The 17,816-nt window shown below is 45.8% G+C and overlaps 1 protein-coding gene across 8 annotated transcripts in view; it reads right to left on the bottom strand.

Annotated features, from left to right (window-relative positions):
- The window catches only part of ST3GAL3 (ST3 beta-galactoside alpha-2,3-sialyltransferase 3), a 231,427-nt gene that overhangs the window by 28,213 nt on the left and 185,398 nt on the right, over positions 1–17,816 (bottom strand). For 5 of the 8 annotated variants that reach the window (XM_012434583.3, XM_012434587.3, XM_012434584.3 and 2 more), the window contains 4 exons: positions 6,641–6,735; positions 2,809–2,872; positions 1,853–1,948; positions 1,385–1,571 (listed from right to left, as the gene is read on the bottom strand). In XM_012434583.3, the coding sequence (XP_012290006.1) occupies positions 1,385–1,571; positions 1,853–1,948; positions 2,809–2,872; positions 6,641–6,735 (442 nt within the window). Of the gene's footprint in view, positions 1–280; positions 365–1,384; positions 1,572–1,852; positions 1,949–2,808; positions 2,873–6,640; positions 6,736–17,816 lie in introns of all 8 variants that reach the window. The other 3 variants (XM_012434589.2, XM_012434588.3, XM_012434590.3) reach the window with 1 other exon arrangement.

Below are 17,816 nucleotides of genomic sequence, written 5' to 3'. Positions count from 1 at the left end.
ATCTGTGACCTTAATTCTACTGCCCTCAAGACAAAGAGAGGGACTCTGAGAACACTAGTGTCTCAGGTCCTAGGGTTCTGAGACAGTGGAGTCCTCCTGGAACTGCTGTTATTTACCTGGTCTGTGTGCACAGTGGGCCTGCCTGAAGCTGGGTCTGGCTGAGGTCAAATGATCACTCTGCTGCCTGGCCCAAGGGGAGGTGGACTGGACGCAGTGGAGCCCAGCTGCCTCATCCAGTCTGGTTCTGAAATGGATTCCCCTTCCCCACTGTCCCACCTACCTGAATTTCTGGCCTGACTTCTGTCTTCGCTCTTGCTTGCTACCTACTTGACACTGCCTGTACTTGGCCTTGCTTGGGAAAGAGCTGTGGAGTTAAACCAAATTGCACTGAGACCCTACAGGCACGGTAAGCTGCTCCCGCTCCCAACTCTTCTCTAAACCTCCAGAAAGAACAACTAGCTCCTTACTGCAGGCAGAGGGCCATCTGTCATCATCTTCCTCTGGTAAGAGGCTTGGGTATTAGAAGATGAATGGCCTGAGCTCTGCAATACCCCTCCCCTGGGGCTGCTGGTGACAGCCAGCTGTGGGGGAGTGGGCCTGGACAAGTTCAGGGGTATCCCTGTAGGCCCAGGGCTGGAAAGCAGAGGTCTCGGGAGGGAGCTCAGTGGTGGTCTCCTAAAGAGCAGTTGACCTTACTTTGCCACATAAGCTCCCTAAAAAAATGGGCCCAGGCCCTTACCTGCTTAGAAAAGTCAGTATAGAACCTGATCATTCCCAATGATCAGACTCAGTGGCAGGTTGAGAACTCAGCTATAGGTCAGTGGTAAAAGTACAAAGTGGAGAGAGGCCAGGACTTCTAAGTTTGGGAGCTGGCACTCTCAAGTTGAGGGGTCTGCTGTTCCTGCAGAACCCAGGCAGAAAGAGGACAGGGACCCCTAAGACCAGAACCAGAGAGGCCTTATAGGGGAGAAGAGGGGTCAAGGGAGGCAGCTACAAGGTCAGGGCAGGAGAGTAGGAAGATTGGGAGTGATACTAAGGCTGGCCTGAGAGACAGAGCTTTCCACAGCCAGGAGATCTAAGGCCAGGGAAGGCCCCTGGGGCCGCTCGGCTCTGGCAACAGAAGGCTGAGAAAGGATCTGCACCTGGGCACCTGGAAGCAGGTAGCAGGTTTGAGGTGTATCAGCTCCCGGAGTTTGTCCAGTTACCCTGGCAATCTCCTGGCCTCTCTGCCCCTTGGTTGCCTTTGGGTGACTTTCAGCTTTGGGTCATTATGCTTCTTTTGAAGGTTCTTACTTGTTCTTTGCTGCGTTCAGGGGATGGGACTGCTTAGGAGTTGGGGACGGCCAGGGCAGGAGGGAAAAGAGCTGGTGCCAGGAGAGCTTACCACTCTCTCCTTGTAGACGATGTATTTCAACCACTTAAAGTCCTGCCACTTGAAGCCAGCGAGGACAAAGAGAGAATCACGCTCGTACTGCTCAGGCCGCTGCATGGCGCCCTCGGGGTAGGTGATGCGCAGTGTTGTTTTGCTGCCCACGTCCTTCTCAAAGCCTTTCACTGGTGCTGAGTTCAGTCTACAGAGAGCAGGCCCAGTCAGAGGCTGAGCTGGGTCTGCGTTTGGGGAGGCACCATGACCCTAGAATACCCCAGGCACGGAGAATAGGGAGTCCGGTCACCTGGGCCTCGTGTCCTCAGGTGCCACCCCTAGTTGTCTGTTCCAAAGCCCTCCAACCCAGGGCTCTTGAGGTGTCTGCTGACCTCCAGCCCAACTAGCCAGATAGACAGTTCTCAGTGGGCTCAGGGATAAGGGTTTGGGCCAGGACACTCACCCGAGGTGCTATTTTGGGGAGCTCACCTCACCACAATGTCATAGTCGTCAATTCGTGACCCCAGAGACTTGTTGGCAAGAACGCCCCCATTGCCCACGATGATGCAGCGGCGACAGCGGAGGCTGAGGGGAGAGGAGCAGAGACCTCTGTAGAGAGCTGCCCACCAGCTCTCTTCCCCTGCTCCTTTGGCCCTTGACCCCCATGCCGTTGTCCAGGACCAGGCTGGGATAGAGGAAGGCCAACGGGCTTCTGGCAGCATTTCTGAGAGAAGGCCTGAACCACACAATGGGTAGCTGGGCCCTGAGACTCTCCAGCATCTCTAGGCCCTGACACTTCCCCAGGAAAACAGGGGTGTGGCAAGGCTTGGGTGCCAGGCTGGATGGTGAAGAGGGAGCTCTGGTAAGATGGCATTCTAGGGTAAAGGTTCTCCAAGGGGTGGTGGTGTTTAGGCAGGCTTCAGGGGAGAGGGAAAAGTTGGCTGAGCTTGGGGCTATACCAGGAAAGCAAGAAAAAGGGAACAGGATAGGAGGCTCTAGGACTCAAGGCTCCCAGCAGCCACTAGGGAGCTCAGCCATCTTGCTTCTCCCATCCCTGACCCTGGGGCTTCCCGCTCTAGGGTCTGTTGGCTTTGGAGCTGTCACTGCCTTCTGGACTTAAGCCTTGTCCCCATCACCTGCCCCCGCCACCCAGGCCCTCAGTCCCATTGCTGGACTGGTCCCAGCCGCAGTGTCTTTGGTTCTTACCCTTAAACCTCTGGTATCTGAGGACTGGGATGTCTTGCCAAGTTCTGACAGCCAGTGGGGGCGCAAGTCAGGTAGGGTGGTTCCACTTACCCGCTCCACCCGCCCTGTGTGTGTACTGTATGTGCATGTGTGGATGTGCTGGAGAAACTGCCCACGTCCAGGGGAGGCCAGCTGGGCCTCAACACCTCTGCACGCTACCAGGCAGTGACAGGGAGGGGGATGGGCAGTGCGTGGCTCACCTGTCCAAGGCAGGGGTCAGGCGGTACTCTTTGGTGACTGACAAGATGGCTTTGATCAGATTGTCTGCGGACAGAGGAGAGAGGTTTCTGTTACAGGGTCACTTAAGTTTCTACAAAATGTTTACTGATAATCCTATGGGAAGGCACAAGTTCCTGGAGGCTAGAGTGAAAGTGGAAGTGGAGAGAGCGAGCTCTGGACACAAGGGTGTGCTGGGCTACTGCCCTGACTTTCCTCCTGAGAAAGGAGGTGAAGACAGGAAACAGACAGGCATATCACTGCCTGGGAGCCCGCCCTAACACTGGCACACAGCTTCTGGGAGGCTCATCTGGTTTTCTGAGGCTCTGTGGTCAGGCCCCAGGACATGCATTCCTAGGCCAGGGCCTTCCCTGGAAGCTGGAGCATGTGGTCTCCCCTGGAATGGGAGTACCTGCTCAGGGCTGGAGACCACCTTGTGCTTATCTCTGTGCCCCCACCCAGCAGATACCAGGAAACAAAGGAGGAGACACCCAATGACTGAAGAGCTCACCATGTGGCTCATTATCTGACATCACCTTTCCCCCACTCCCTCCATCTCACATTGCCAATCCTGAATCCTGCTCTTTGCCAGGCTGTCTACCTCCTTACCTCTCTACTCCCTGAGCCTGGCTCTGCCCACCTGTACTCCACTCGGCAGGGACTGCCGTGACTTCTGTGCTCTCAGATCTTGTGCCCACTATTTAGACCTCATCTCCTTGGCCTCTCTCTGGCTTTGGCAATGCTGACTGCTCTTCCAAACTCTGGTATAATGAGAGCACTATAATATAATGCATAGTGAATAACAAGTGTATTGGGTTTGGAGTTAAATACTGGCTGTGCTCTGTGACCTTATACAAATCATTTCCTTTCTTTGAGCTTTAGTTTCCTCATCTCTAAAATGAAGGTAATTTCTATTCTGTGGAGTTGTTAGGAAGATACAATATAATGTACATAAAGACCTAAAAGTAAAGCAAACTGGTATCTCCACAATGGAGAGCATCTTAATAACATCAAATAACCACAAAGCTGTGCATATACTAAGATTCTACAACTATGCTCCTAGGTGCGGAGCATTTAAAAAGTCACACACTTGCTCCAGGAGACATGCAAGAGTTTTCACTGCTGAACTGTTTGTAATAGCAAAATGCGGGAGGCAAGCTGAATGTCCAGCAAAGGAAAACAGATTAAATGTGATGTATGAAATCCAACGCAGCCATTAAAAAAAAAAATCAATGACCTAGAGCTATATATACCAATACAGGTCCATCTCAAAAACATATTCAAAAAATCAATATGAGGAATACACATATACATACATACATGTACATATAAAGACACAATTTATAAAGTTTAAAGACATATAAGAGCAGTACCATATTTTTAACAAATACATAAATATGCAGTGAAAGTATATAAATGAGGCCAGGTGTGGTGACTAACACCTGTAGTCCCAGCACTTTGGGAGGGCAAGGAGGGAGGACTGCTTGAGCTCAGGAGTTTGAGACCAGCCTGGGCAACATGGTTAAACCCTGTTTCTACTAAAAAAAAAAAAATACAAAAATTAGTCAGGAGTGCTGTTGCATGCTTGTAGTTCAGCTACTTGGGGAGCTGAGGTGGGAGGATGGCTTGAGTGCGGGAGTTAAGGCTGTAATCAGTCGTGTTCGTGCCACTGCACTCCAGCCTGGGTGAAAAAGCAAGACCCTGTCTCAAATATATATAAACAAGGCGTAAGAATACCAACACTGAAACCAGGACAATGCAGGATAATGGCTTCCTGGGGAAGGAAGAGAATGGAGTAGGAAGGGCCACACAGAAGCTTTAATTGTATCTCATGTTTTATTTCTTAAGCTGGGTAGAAGGTACATGAATGCTCATTATTCCTAGTATTTTTTGTATGCTTGAAATATTTCATGTAAAGAAAAAATGATTCCAAAATTAAAAATAATAAACTTATACTTTTTAAAAAGAGGGGGTAGAGACACTGGCAGATGTAGCTGAGAGGTCACCTTAAGGACTGAGAAGTATCCCTTGGATTTCTCTAGGACATGGAGCCATTTCACTGGAATAGTGGGGTGGGATGGGCAGGGATGCAGATATTCTTCAGGAGTAAAGGTGAGAAAGAGGAGGCAGTAGGTGCAGTGAATCCTTCCAGAAGTCAAGTGAGAATGGGGTAGCGAAGCAAACCTTTAAGCAATGTTCTACACTAAATGCCTTCAGATATACCTTACAGTGGGCTTCAGGAAAGGTCACAGATTCCCTCCTTTTCCCACTTCCAGTTTCACCTTTAAGGAAGAGCATACCGCTACTAATTAGCCCAGGTGAAGGATATGGATTGGGCTTTGTTTTCTGAGGAGAACCTCAGCAGAAAGAGCACACTCCAGCAGGTGCTCTCTGCTTGCTGGCTGATGGGCTCCATATCGAACTTTCCTGGCCTTTGTAGCTATCCCATCAGAGTCTCGGGTGCAGATTTAAGAGAGAAAAGTGGTCTTCTTGGCTGCGTGCACCCAGGGAAAAGGGGTTCTTTATGTGGTTGAACCTGACCCATTAGATTTGTCCTTGGAGGTCAGAGGTCAAAGCTCCAGTTCAACAGTGTTTTTCCTGGCTACTGTCTTCTTTTTAGGGAGAGGAGGGCCAGCTGAGTAGAGAGTTCAGGTATTCTTGAGTCTCCTGGCCAAAGGACATCACCCCTCTAACAGTTATTTTATGTAATTCTGACCACAACTTTACACAATAGTATTATTCTCTCCGCTTAACTGATGAAGGAACTAAAGAACAGACAGGTAACTTGTCCAGGGTCACAGCTAGTAAAGAGGAATAATGGGGATCTGATCCCTCTATGCCTGACCCGTAAGTCCAAATTGCTTTCCACCATGCCATGAAAACAGAACTTGACAAAGAAGCAGAATTGTTCAACTACTAGGAAGGATGGGAAAGTCTTAAGTTAGGAGGGAACTGTGTGGGTGAGGTCCCTAAGGCAATGGAAGGGGAGTTCCTGAGTGTAAGGGAAAGGTTAGCCTTGGACAGGATAAGGAAGGGTTGGAGGGGAGATGAGGTTCAGGTGAAAAACATCAGGATGGGCTGAGAGAGGGGCCTGGGGGCACTCTTGGGGGCCTGTCTCTGTTTTCTCTGGGAATGTCCCTACCATACCGAGTACTCTAGTGTTCATGTCTATGGTACACCTTTTCTGTGCTCTCACAGTTCCTTATACTCCCCTAACCAGAGCCCTGCACTCTGAGTATCTGTATCTCCACTATGCTGGACCTTTTCAGGAGAGGAACCAAATCTGCTTCACTGTTGTACACTTAGCCCCTGGGAAACTGGTGGGCTCTGTGTAAATATTCCATTGAAGAAGTAAAGAAGACGGGCACGGCTCATGCCTGTAATCCCAGCACTTTGGGCAGATCACTTGAGCCCAGGAGTTTGAGACCAACCTGGGCAACATGGTAAAACCCTGTCTCTACTGTATATATATATATATATATATATATATATATAAATTAGCCAGGCACGGTGGTGTGTGCCTATAGTCCCAGCTACTCAGGGGACTGGGGTAGGAGAATCACTTAAGCCCAGGAGGTGGAGGTTGCATGAGCCAAGATCATGCCACTGCACTGTAGCCTGGGCGACAGAGTGAGGGTCTATCTCAAAAAAAAAAAAAAAAAGTGAAAAAAAGGAAGGGAAAAAGTAGAGATTTGTTGAGAGTAGAGAAGGGTAGATTCTCAGCATGGAGACTTCCAAGGATGCAGCCTTGTCCTGAAGGATAGGGAGACAGTCGGGGGGATGAGATGTTAATGTAGGTCAGGGTTCCCAACATACCTTGACCTTTGATCCCAAAAGGCGGCACAAACTCCCGAATTCGAGCCCACTTGCGAAAGGAGTCATCGAGGAACATGGGTGCTGGCTTGGAGAACCTGGAATATAACAGGACTGTTGAGGATCACAAAAACGCAACAGACTGGAGTACTGGTAGCGCTTCTGTGCGCTGGTCTTGGCTACGGATCTGCTGGAAGCCCCCTCCGCATTCCGGCACATCCCCTCACCCAGCCTGTTCACCGGGTTTGACAGATCTTGTTCAGTGGACCCTGAGTCTGAGGGAGTAGGCCTGGTCAGTCTTTATCTGTGAGAGTGGAGAATTAAGATTTGCTCAGCAAGGAGCAATTTCTCAGAGCTGGAAGCTCTCTGGAAGGTTGTGCAGGCATCCATCAAATAGTCTCTGCTGCCCACACTGTTCCTGCAATCTGGGAACATGGAGACACTGTCCAGCTGGGCAGAAATACATCCAAAAATACAGCCCGTGCATGGAGATAGATTTTGGAGAGAATTCTGGGAGACAGACCACCCACAGTGAGGAAGAAGGAGAACTCATGGTGAGAAGGCAAAGCAGGTTAAAAGCCACAGGAGACAGAAGTTGCGTAGAAAAGAGAAAGAAAAAGCAGAGTCCTAGGAGGCAGGGCTGAGGGGAGAGGTTTCAGACCAGTAGGAATTTGAGTGCATTTGCTGGTGGAGAGAAGAAAAGAGAGGAGGCTAAGTTCGGGTGGCAGTGAGGGGGGATCCAGAGCTTCAGGGGAAGGGTTGATTTGGGCCTGGAGGGGAGACTGGCGGGCGGGGAGGCGAGAGAAAGAGGGTAAGGTGATGCTGAGTTGGGGGAAAGAAAAGGCAAGTCTTACTCTTCTTGGAATGGGCAGGGAGGGGACAGGCTTGGGAAGGAGGAGAGCAAGTCTGAAGGGAGGCAAAGGGAAGTGAGGCACAGAGGGAAAAGGTACAGCAGGAATTGAGCTCTTCAGAGATGACTGGAGAACACAACTTTACATGGACACCAGCACCCTGGCTTTGAGGCCCTTTTCAGGGGAACTGGCAGCCCCAAAGATGGCCAGTCCCTGATCACTCACTGTATGCTGAGAATTTTGCCATGGGGCCTGCTCAGGACCTTCCTGACCACAAATGAATGTGTAAAGGCCTGGGCCTCCGTGGCTCTGTCTCTTTATTTCTAACTCAACCTGAATCCGCCACTGAATAACTAGAGGCTGCCAGGGTGGCCCTCCAAGCCCAAAAGCAAACACAGCATGGATTTCTCATCCCTATCATCACTAACATTATAAACAGCACTCCCAGGAGGAACAGTATCAGTTATCACTCAGAGGTCTGGTATTATTAGAGATTTTGACGTGAACTTGAAAAAGGCAGAAAACTCTGAATCCTGCTCCCTCCCCCATCATTCTTGCTAGGAAGATGTCAACACTTGGGAGTTCTGAGCCGGGTCCCAGCAACTGAGTCAGTGCACTCCCCCTACCACCCCATGTCAAAGTGTAATGCATATTTCTTGTGCCAAGTATAGAAAATCTAAGTAAATTAATATATTTGATGTTTTGCCAGAGGCTCTGAGGATCCTGGTATGGTCTATGTGTAATATCAAAGCAAACATGGTCCCTAGGTAAGCCTTCACCAAGACCCTCTTCTGTGTCAGGACCGAGTTTATACAATTCCTGTAAAGTTTCTCTCAGAGTCAAGCTTGGACAGGATTTTATCTGCTTTCCAGTATGTACTAGATGTCATATGCTAATAAAGTATTCCTAAGATCTAGGCAAATGATCTCAACATATTTTTTCCTTCTCCTCTCTCTCCTTCCGTTTTATTCAGATGACTGGAAAGTTCAGTAAGTTTTACTTTTAAAAACACCTCATTTTTAGTGCAACCTGTAACATGTTAGTTTTGGAAAAAATACAGACAAGCACTCTTTTATGCAAAATAAAAATACCCACAATTGTACAACACAGAGATAATTAACCTTATGGTATACATCCAAACTGATTTTCCTTTTCCCATATTACTTTGTAGACTACTTTGTAGATTGACTTTCTCCTGCTATACAGACTGGGTCAAAAAACAAAACTTATAGACTGCTGATAATACGACATGAATCAACCCAAAAAAGCAAAATGTAAAAGAATGGACAAAAGAATATGGCCAAAAAAAGCAGCAGCTGCCATATCATTATTATTTTGAGATGGAGTTTCGCTCTTGTTGCCCAGGCTAGAGTGCAATGATGTGATCTTGGTTCACTGCAACCTCTGCCTCCTGGGTTCAAGTGATTAAGGTACTGCCCAGGTACTGCCTCAGCTTCCCGAGTACACTGGTGCACACCTGTAATCCCAGGTACTGCCTCAGCCTCCCGAGTACCTGAGATTACAGGTGTGCACCACCATGCCCAGCTAATTCTTGTATTTTTAGTAGAGACAAGGTTTCACCATTTTGGTCAGGCTGGTCTCAAACTCCTGACCTCAAGTGATCCACCCACCTCAGCCTCCCAAAGTGCTGGGATTACAGGCATGAGTCACCGCATCTGGTCAGCTGCCATATTATTAATGGTCCAAAAAAGTTCACAGGACGGATCTTGGCAAAAAGTATTAAATGGGCCTGATAAGGCTTCTTAAAAATCTTTGGCCCTAATGTGTAACCTATTCATTTCTTGCTTTTATGATCTGTTTTCACATGGCTTTTTTTTTTTTTTTTAAAGACAGTGTCTCACTCCATCATCCAGGCTGTAGTCCAGTGGTACAGTCACAGCTTACTGCAGCCTTGGCCTCCTGGGCTCAAGTGATCTTCCAGTCTCAGCCTCTCGAGTAGCCGGGATCCCGGGCATGCCCCACCACACCTGGTTAATTTTTTAAAAAGTTATTTTTAATAGAGATGAGGTCTTGCTATGTTGTCGGGCTGGTCTTGAACTCCTGGGCTCAAGTGATCCTCCTGCCTCAGCCTCCCAAAGTGTTGGGATTACAAGTGTGAGCCACCACACTGGGCCACAAACACTTTCCACTTCGCCTCTTTCTTTTATTAAGCCTTTGTGTTTTGGATGCTCTTTTTATCCCTTGAACGATTCAGCCAGCTCTCCTCTAACATTTCTTTCTGCTAGTTGGGTGCGCCAGTTTGCAAAAGGAACTCATTTTTTCCTCCAGTGTATATATTTTTTAACTTTGCACTATGGAAAATTTCACATATACAAAAGTAGAAAAAACAGTACAGCCAACCTCCCTACCCCCATCATCCAGACTCAGCAATTTTCAATCACGGTCAATTTTGTTTCTTTTATACCCTATCTACTTTCTTTCTGTATTATTTTGAAAATTCCCAGAAATTATGCCATTTAATCCATAATATTATCACACCTAAAATTTTAACCATAATTTTTTTCTTTTTTTTTTTTGAGACAGGGTATTGCTCTGTTGCCTAGGCTGGAGTGCAGTGGTGCAGTCACAGCTCACTGCAGCTTCAAACTCCTGGGCTCATGCAATCCTGCCCCAGCCTCCCAAAGTGTTAGGGTTATAGACATGAGCCACAGCTCCCAACCTATAATTTCTTAATAGCAACAAATGTCCCATCAGTTTTCAGAATTTATTGTCTCATTAATGTTTGTTAATTAACAAACACTCTACAGTTCTTTTAAATCCATAGATTTTCTCCTTTTTTCCCCCTTACAATTTGTGCTAAAGAAAATGGGTTATTTGTCCTGTGGAGTGCCCCGTATTCCAACTGCACTCAGATATTGTTCAGCATGTTCATCTGTCCCCTAAACTCTATATACTGGTGGTTAGATCAGGAATAGACAGTCTTCCATGATGTCCTAAGAAGGTACATATGCATGCAAGCTACCCTGTGATATTAAGATTGATCATGGCCAGGCATGGTAGCTCATGCCTATAATCCCAGCACTTTGGGAGGTAGGGGTGGGTGGATGGCTTGAGTTCTGGAGTTTGAGACTAGCCTGGGTGACATGGAAAACCCCGTCTCTACAAGAAACTAAAAAATTAGCTGGGTGTTGTGGTATGTGCCAGTAGTACGAGCTATCTGGGAGGCTGAGGTGGGAGGATCTCTTGAGCTCAGGAGGTTGAGGCTGCAGTGAGGCAAGATCACACCACTGCACTCTAGCCTGGGTGACAGAGTGAGACCCTGCCTCAAAAAAAAAAATTATTGATCAAGACTAGGTTCAAGCTGGGTGAGGTGGAGGCTTGTGCCTGCAATCCCAGCATTTTGGGAGGCCGAGGCGGGCAGATCACCTGAGATCAGGAGTTTGAGATCAGCCGGACTAACATGGCGAAACCCCATCTCTACTAAAATACAAAAATTAGCTGGGCATGGTGGGGGCACCTGTAGTCCCAGCTACTTGGGAGGCTGAGGCAGGAGAATCACTTGAACCCAGGAGGTAGAGGTTGCAGTGAGCCAAGATCATGCCATGCATTCCAGACTGGGTGACAGAGCAAGATTCTATCTCAAATTAAAAAACAAAACAAACAAAAGAAAACATTACGTTCAAGTGTTCTTGGCTAGAACTGATAAAGTTCTCAGCAGCTCTGTACAGAATGCTTATAGCAGCCACTGAGGATCACCGCCTAGATCTATCCTTTAGGCTACAGTACTTCTATAAACTTTCCCTCAGTAACTCTTTGGTAGCAGTCCTACAGGAAAGATGAGATAAAACATTTATTTTTTCCCCTATTTACCCATCTGCAGAATAATGAGTTGATTCCTTAGCACCCTCCAAAGATGATTAATGAGGCTTTTTTACATTTTAATCATTAGGAAATTCAGACATTTTAACGTATTTGACATATGTCAATCTACTGTAATTTTTATAACCATTATTCTTATTTATTCATTTATTTTTTTGAGATGGAGTTTCGCTCTTGTTGCCCAGGCTGGAGGTGCAATGGCGCAATACTGGCTCACTGCAACCTCTGCCTCCTAGGTTCAAGCGATTCTCCTGCCTCAGCCTCCTGAGTAGCTGGGATTACAGGCATGTGCCACCACGCCTGGCTAATTTTGTATTTTTAGTAGATACGGGTTTCACCATGTTGGTCAGGCTGGTGAAACTCCTGACCTCAGGTGGCCTGCCTGCCTTGGCCTCCCAAAGTGCTGGGATTACAGGCATGAGCCACCACGCCCAGCTAATCATTATTCTTTTTGGTGCTCAGATTATCCCATCTTTGAGCAGTGGCATCTTTTCAATTTGGCTCCTGAATCTTCTGGACATACCCTACTAATCTTTGATAATGTCCTGGCTTTCTTGTATGAAAAGATGTTTCAGGCTGATCTTGTATATTTCTTGGCCCTACTTGGAATCGGTCATTTTTCCAAGGAAGCTGGTTCCTTTTAATTGGTAATGGTATTTACAGATCACCATCAGAGTGGCTAGGGAAGCTCATTTGTTATGGGTTAGTCATTATTTCCAGGCTGGACAAAACTAGGACATATACATATTTCCTAGTTATATGTATACAGGTTGCCCTGTAGAGTACCCTATATTCCATATTTTCCTAGTTCTATTCAGATATTGTTGAGCATGTCTGTCCCATATTTATCTGTCACCCAGGCTAGAGTGCAGTGGTGTGAACACGGCTCACTCTAACCTCAAACTCCTGGGCTCAAGTGACCCTCCCGCCTCAGCCTGCCGAGTAGCTAGGACTACAGACATGCAACCCCATACCCAGCTAAGTTCTCATTTTATTTTTATTTTTAGTAGAGATGAGGTGTCACTATGTTGCCCAGGCTGGTCTTGAACTCCTGGGCTTAAGTGATCCTCTTGCCTCAGCCTCCCAAAGTACTGGGATTATAAGCGACAGCCACTATGCTCAGCCTCAAACACTTTCCACTTCGCCTCTCTCTTTTATCAGCCTTTGGCTTTGGATGCTCCTTCTGTAGCTGCTCTTTCTATTCCTTGAACGATTCAGCCAGCTTTCCTCTAATACTTCTGTTAGTGGGGTGCATCTCTTTGCAAAGGGAACTTGTTTTTTTCCTCCAGTGTATATATTTTTAAACTTTTCATTATGGAATATTTCACATATAAAAAAGTAAAAAAAGCAGTATAGTCAACTCTCCACCCCCATCACCCAGATTCAGCAATTTTCAATCATGGTCAATTTTGGTTTTTTTTACACCCCATCCACTTCCTTTCTATACTATTTTGAAAATTCCTAGAAATTATGACATTTCATCCATAAAATATTTCAGCATTATTTTCTAAACGATAAGGATACCTTAAAATATAACCCTACCTAAACAACCTTTCTGAAAACATTATCACACCTACAATTTTAACTATCATATATATTTTTTGAGACAGGATCTCGCTCCATTGCTCAGACTAGAGTACAGTGGTGTGATCTTTGTTTACTACAACCTCAAACTCTTGGGCTCTGGTGTTCCTTCCACCTCAGCCTCCTAAGTAGCTGGGACTACAGGCATGTCCCATCACACCTGGCTAATTTTTTATTTTTTGTAGAGATGGAGTCTCACTATATTGCCCAGGGTAGAAAATAATTTTTTAAGGAAAGGAATACATCATTCATTTGTAACTAGTATTCCCAATTCAAAATCAGGATTATAAGATTTATATTTATCTTCTTTTTCTTTTTCAAAACAGCTTTATGGGTATATGATTCACACAGCAAAAAATTCATCTGTTTACCTACTGTATTTGACTTTATATTTGTATCTCTTTTAAGCTGACGTCCTTGTTTCCGGCGACATTAACACGATTACTTTTTTGCTTGATCCTAACATATGCATATAGAAAATGTATATAATGGTTTCAGAAAAACAATACCAGTATACTACTAACCCTATCATTACTAAAAACAATTTAAGGTTTCTTTGCAGTTCTTTTTGCCTTACGGCATACCCCACTAGAAGAACAGACAAATTACTTTGCATTTCCCAGTTGAAATAATTCTGCTGAGTTTAATTCATCAATGACATGCTACATAGCTAGGTTCATTTGTTTCATTCTGCTTTTAAGGGAGAGCTTTACCCTTATCTGAATTTAATTTTGTTTAATGATTATGTAAAGTTTTGCATAGTTACACAATTAAATTCACAAACAAAATATATTCAAAGAAGTCTAGTTTTCATTTCTGTGTCTACCTGTTACATCTAGTCCCATACAGTATTCATTTTTATTAGTTTTATTGTATTCTTGTTTTTTGATATAAGTAAATAAATGATACGTGTGTGTGTGTATTCCTATTCCCTTCTTTATTCACTAAAGGTAACACAGTATACATACTGTCTTGTCTATTTTTCTTTTTTTACTAAACAATATTTCCTGGTGAACCCTCCATTATAATTACATACTCCATAATACTCCATGATTGATGATGTACCTTATTTTTTAAATTTAATTTAAAATTCTTTTTTTGAGACAGAGTCTCACTCTGTCACCCAGGCTGGAGTGTAGTGGCACGATCTTGGCTCACTGCAATCTGTGCCTCCTAGGTTCAAGCAATTCTCCTGCCTCAGCCTCCCAAGTAGCTGGGACTACAGGCATGAGCCACCACACCTGGCTAATCTTTAAATTTTTTAGTAGAAAATAGGGTTTCACCATATTGGACAGGCTGGTCTCAAACTCCTGACCTCATGATCCATCCACCTCGGCCTCCCAAGGTGCTGGGATTACAAGCTGAGCCATCGTATCCAGCTGATGATGTACCTTATTTTATTTAATCAATCTCCTGGGTTGTTTCCAGTCTTTCGTAAAGTAGGTTCTACTAGTAGCGGTTACAATGAATAATTTAATGCATATATCTTTTCTATTTGCCAATGTATCTTTGAAATAGATTGCTAAAAGTGGGTTTGCTGGATCAAAAGCAAAGTGTTTATCTTTAATTTTGCTCCATACTGCCAAATTCCCCTCCACAGGGATTGTGCCATTTCGCAATCCTCACCAGCGGTGTATGAAAGTGCCACTGCCCCACAACCCCTGCAACATCACCAAGAGTACACTGCCAAATATTTCGATTTTGTTAGTCTGATAAGAAAAAAATAGTATTTCACTGTCATCTTAATTTGCATTTCTTTTGTTATGAGTGGGATTTAGCATTATTTCATATATGGAAGGGCCATTTGCAGTTCTTTGTCTGCCAACTTTATTCATATCTCTTGCTCATTTTTTAAGGTTTTTTTTCTTTTTTAAAAGTTCTTTCTATATTTAACATATAAACTCTCTGAGATACAGTTACATGTATTTCCTCTCTTTTTTTAATTTATTTACTTGGGTTATGGTGTTTTCTCTTCTTGCTTTATTCTCCCCTCATTTTTGCAAAAGATTTTTACTTTTTCTCAAAGTGGATGACAGAAAGAAGCTGCTATGGTCACCCTCGGCCTCCCACACAACAGTTTTTTTTGTTTTTTTTAAGTCAACTTTATCAATCTTTCCCCTATTGCTTCTGGATTTTGAGTCATAGGAAAGTTTTCCTCATCCCCAGGTTATAGAGAAATTAATCCATACTCTTTTTTAGTATTTGTGTGTTTTCATGTTTCACATTTAAATATTTGATTTATTCTCGTTGGTATAAAGACTAGATCCAATTTTACCTAGTTCTATATGACTAACAAAGGCCTCTTTTTACCTGTTTTAAGACTATCCTGTGGCTTTTCTTAGGAGATTTGCATGCTTATTTTCTTCCTGGTTTTCCCTCCTTGTATCATTGGTTGCAGCCCCATGGATTCAAGGAAGTTATCTAGTGTTCCCTCAACACGTCCTGTTCTGTGCTCTAGCCTCTTTTTTCTCCTCCTTCGCTTGACCACAGGCATGCTTTCATGGTGATGGGGGGGGATCAGGTTTCAAGATGGGAACAAGGATTTGGTACACCCTACATTCTTGTTACCCTAGAATGCCCAGAAAGAACAGTGGTGGATGCTAAAATTTCTTTTCTTTTTTTTTTTTTTTGAGATGGAGTCTTGTTCTGTCTTCCAGCCTGGAGTTCAGTGGTGCGATCTCAGCTTACTGCAACCTCTGCCTCCTGGGTTCAACCAATTCTCCTGCCTCAGTCTCCTGAGTAGCTGGGAATACAGGCGCATGCCACCATGCCTGGTTAATTTTTGTATTTTTAGTAGAGATGGGATTTCACCATACTGGGCAGGCTGGTCTCGAACTCCTGACCTCGTGATCCGCCCGCCTCGGCCTCCCAAATTGCTGGGATTACAGGTGTGAGCCACCGTGCCTGGCCTGGATGCTGGAATTTCTAACAATCACAGCCAGCACCATAACTTTCCCCAACATCATTGTCACCTCCATCACTCCATCACTATCACCTTATTACCTACCCTCACCAAATTTCAACCAATAGTCCACCACCTCTGCCATATTCATTCAAGATTTCAGCATCTGTCTTACATTCTATGCAAACTCAATTCTTGCTCAATTATTTTCAGAAGCTTCAATGTCCTACAACTCTGGCCTTGAAGATGACTTACTTGACTCCAGTGACCCTCTCATCTTCACTCCATGTCAGTCATTCAGTTCCACAGCCACATTCTGAAACTCTTCATCACTTTTTTTTTTTTAATTTGAGATGGAGTCTTGCTCTGTTGCCCAGGCTGGAGTGCAGTGGTGTGGTCTCAGCTCACTGCAACCTCCGCCTCCTGGGTTCAAGTGATTCTCCCTGCCTTGACTTCCCGAGTAGCTGGGATTACAGGCATCTGCCACCACGCCTGGCTAATTTTTTGTATTTTTAGTACAAATGAGGTTTTGCCATGTTGGTCAGGCTGGTCTCGAACTCCAGACCTCAGGTGATCCGCCCGCCTCCGCCTCCCAAAGTGCTGGGATGACAGGTGTGAGCCACTGTGCCCGGTCAGTATTTATTATTTCTTTGTGTTGAGAACATTTGGTATCTTCTGTCTAGCTATTTGAAACTATATACTATTGTGAACTATAGTCATCTACAGTGCCATGGAACACTAGAATATATTCCTCCTATTTAGCTGTGATTTTGTAGAATTTAACTAGTCTTTCTCTATTTCTCCCCTCCCAGTCTCTGGTATCCTCTGTTCTGTTTCACTGGTATTGAGTTCAAAGGCTACTTCCCCTGGACAGTCTCCTCTGACTCCCCCAGGCAGACTTGCACTCTTCCTCCAGTGTTCTACCGCACTTTGTTCAGCCCCTGTGAGGTGGCTTGGCGCCTGCAGAGGCCTTGGAAACTGGGCTGGGACCCATAAACAACAGGAAACGTGGGGGTGGGGTGATGGTAGAGATGGTGTGCATGTGTTTGTGTTAAATTCTGCAGGTGGCCTAGCCTCATGCCATGCCTGGAACAGAATCCAAGGCCTTCCATCCAGATCAGTGTGCCAGTCTGGGGGCCTGGCCAGGGCGGAGGTGGCCCTGAAGGTGTGGAATGACTGGTCAGACTAGCGGGGGCGTGGGACGCCTGACCTGCTTGCCCTGGCCTAGGGGGTAGCAGGGCAGGGTGGGGCAGGCTCCAATAGACAGGCCCCAGCCCGCCAGCCCCGCCAGCACCCCAGCATGCGAGGCGGCCTCAGGATCAGGTTTCAGTAGGGTGTGTGTGAGTGCGTGAGAAGGACCCGGGGAAGGAGGAGACAGAAGTTGCACTGGAACTTGCCTATCCTTTCTCCTTAGATCCTAGAGCCTAGCAGTGTGGGGGTTTGGGACCCTAGGAGAGTACATGCTGAGTGTGTATCTGACCCCTGTGCCTCTCACAGCATAGGTGGAACCCCAGGAGCCAGGAGGCTGCCCTGCTCACAGATCTGTAGACTGAGAGAGGACAATGATTAGGCATAAGCATCAGGCTAACCAGCCCAGAAGGGCAACCTGGGCCCTCCTAAGGGATCTTCCAGCTCATTTAACGCTCACAAATGTGGCTAAGGTTCAGCGTATAAGGTGAAAGTCCTCAACACTGGCTCACTGACCTAAACCATGCTCTAAGGCTCGGAATATTAAGCCTGTATCCACGGACTGGCAATAAAGCTGACTGGTCTTGTTAAGGAGTGAGGCAAGGGAGTAGTTGAGTGTGGCCACCAGCAGATCCAGGGTAGTGTCTTCTTCTTAGTTCCTACCAATCCAACTGAAAGAGGTGCTTCCAGATATGGGTTTGCTGGATTAGGGTGACAGATGGCTTCAACTTGGCATCTATGCCTGTTTGGGTGGGTCATCATCCTTTTAGCCACTTCTCCCAATGAGTGTGACAAGTGTGAGTAGCCCATGAGA

This window comes from Aotus nancymaae, unplaced genomic scaffold (genome assembly GCF_030222135.1).
Source record: "Aotus nancymaae isolate 86718 unplaced genomic scaffold, 86718_ANA_hifiasm-v0.15.2.pri h1tg000007l, whole genome shotgun sequence".
Taxonomy (NCBI): domain Eukaryota; kingdom Metazoa; phylum Chordata; class Mammalia; order Primates; family Aotidae; genus Aotus; species Aotus nancymaae.
This window is presented reverse-complemented; position numbering and strand designations above follow the sequence as displayed.